Raw genomic sequence first — 2,525 nt, 5'->3', positions numbered from 1 at the left:
CTGCCCACTTCCCTCCAGGTCGAAAATGACACATCCACCACCACTCTCTGAGTGTGACCCAGCTGTATAGATATACAACAAGAAACAGCAATTTCATTTTAAACACAGTTCTGAAATATATTGTTATCTATCTGTTATTAGCATAGCTCTCTTGCTTCCGCAGACAGGAAAACAATGTTGTATCCTTGTTTTAGTTTAGGTAGCCACCACTTTTAAAACCAAATCCTCAAATGTTTTCTGCCTATGCAGATAAGAAATCATTATGTTACAACCTGTTGGGACACAACCATGTTTCATAAAAGAGCGTAAACAATTGTTTGTGTAATGTAGAGAAGACTTTTATACAATAGCTTCAAGCCTACAGAAAGACACAATTCTATTGCCATTTCCCATGACATGATAAAATGGGATAGGCAATTATTTTGGCCAGAGGGCCACACAGGGAGTTTGGGTGAGGTGTTGCAGGCTGGGTCAGCACCCCCACCCCCTGCCACAGCTTACCAAAACTTCCTAAACTGAAGGCCATGCTTCTTTCTCTCTCCCTCTCTCTCCCCGCCACATCCCCACACCACCCACAACTGCAGTAAGTCCCAGTTCCCCTCACCCAGAGCTGCAGTGAGCCTCATTCCTTCCTGCCCAGAGCTGTAGCAAGCCCCAATTCCCACCCCATCACAGAACATGCCAGCTGCATCCGCAGCTTATGCCAGCACCAGTCTGGCATGCAGGAAGTGGTCCCAGGAGGGCTCCAGCATCAGCTGTGGACATAGCAGGCAGGTTCTGGGTAGAGATTGGGGCATCTGCTATATCTGCAGCTTAGGCCAGCAATCACCCAATGTGCAGTCCCAGGCAGGCACCAGCATCAGCTGTGGATGCAGCAGACAGGTTCCAGGTGGGGACTAGGAAGCTCGCCTGAGTCCACAGCTGACACCACCACATCAGCACTGGGTGGAAACAGCCCTGTCTGCCCAGCAGCATACGGTAGCCAGAGCCGGAGTCACCAGCTGCCTGTGGGCCAGATCCCATGAGTTTGCAGCTGCCCACCTGCAGGTCAGATACAAACATTTGTCAGGCTGGATTTGGCCCGCAGGCTATATTTTGTCCACCCTTGTGTTGAAAGCACAGATTTCTTTTACACTGTGAATAAACTTTTAGCATTAGCTGTTCTTAAGGAAAGTTATGATCTCATCTATGCTATGACTACAGAATAGCTTTTTAACATGTTGTAAAATAGCCATCTCATAACTGGGTCATATTTTGTGAGGTAGCAGTGTAGAAAATATCTAGGTAGGACTATCATTTCATAAAGAAAAACATAACAGAGCTTAGCCACAACTGAACAAATGTTAACTAACTATGGGGTTGTGAGTGGAGAGTCGATTCTTATGTGTGTCTTTAAAAATCAATATAGTTTAATCTGGGATTGAAAACATTAAAATGCCTTAACCTAAATCTTGTGTTATTGCAGGGTCACTACAGAACAGAAGAAAAGTTTGTTAACCTAACTGCATTTTTGTAACTTAAAATATCTGGATTTCTTTTCTTAATTCTAAATTTCTTAGGAATATAGCACTCAATTTTAGGATAATTCCAACATATTTTACTCTAAATTACAGATATACATGACAAACTTTAACTCCATCTTAAAAGAAGGTGTCAGGTGTAAACTTAGTATATGAGTATGTGGGTTGCAATTCCAAGGGAAAGCTCACCTAGTGGATGACTACAACTGCGGCATGGTTCAGTAAGACTGACAATTGTTTGTTGCAGATCTGCCCTGGGAGGAGTAGGAGGTGGATTCGGATTTTTCCATCCATTACATTTACAGGATTCTTCAGCCTGAAATAAAAAACAAAATATGATTAATATTTGAAAAGCATGCATCTTGCTAGTAAAGTTACAAAAATTCAGGTCTTATTTACAACACAGCTTTCTATTGCATATTTTCTACAAATACATAGATATAAAATGCATACCCCTTACCTATAAAGTAAGAGTTCCATAACAATTCTCCCAATTCCCATACACACTCACCACTTCTCTGAAAGTAAACATGGAAGCCTTCCAAGCCACTAGCTAACTCCCCTACAGCAGGGCTCCAGCTCCTATAGAGTAGCAGCATTCGTTCACTTTGTCAGCATCTAAGGCCATGTGTAGACGATATAAGGAGATTGTGTGCACGACACTTTAAAGTGGGTCAAATGCTTTTGCACTACTTTAATGGTACTGGTGTTTGCACATGTCGGCAGCATACTGCGCAGTAATTCCAGCCGCTGTACCAAATTCACTGACATAATGCACCTTAAATGACTCGGGATGCAGCAAACTAAAACTCCTCCAAGGAGTTTTAGTTTGCTGCCCTACAGCTGCAGAGTGAAGCACGGGGCTCTGTACATCTCAGGGGCTCTGCAGAAAACCCGTGCAGGCAGCCTGACAGCAGCCCAGGAAGGCAGGCTCCACCCAAGAAAAAGAAGAAAAGTGGCGAGCCTGATCTGTCCCCTGCTCCCCTCCCCTGCTCCCCCCCCCCA

The 2,525-nt window shown here is 44.1% G+C and overlaps 1 protein-coding gene across 1 annotated transcript in view; it reads right to left on the bottom strand.

Annotated features, from left to right (window-relative positions):
- Positions 1-1,896, bottom strand: part of KAT2B (lysine acetyltransferase 2B) — a 65,566-nt gene extending 63,670 nt beyond the window's left edge. The window contains exon 1 of the mRNA XM_019508742.1: positions 1,710-1,896. Coding sequence (XP_019364287.1) covers positions 1,710-1,881 — 172 coding nt within the window. The 5' untranslated portion in view covers positions 1,882-1,896. The remainder of the gene's footprint in view (positions 1-1,709) is intronic.
- Positions 1,897-2,525: the final 629 nt, after the last annotated feature.

Source organism: Gavialis gangeticus, unplaced genomic scaffold (assembly GCF_001723915.1).
Source record: "Gavialis gangeticus isolate Ggan-Ray unplaced genomic scaffold, GavGan_comp1, whole genome shotgun sequence".
NCBI classification, from domain to species: Eukaryota; Metazoa; Chordata; order Crocodylia; family Gavialidae; genus Gavialis; species Gavialis gangeticus.
This window is presented reverse-complemented; position numbering and strand designations above follow the sequence as displayed.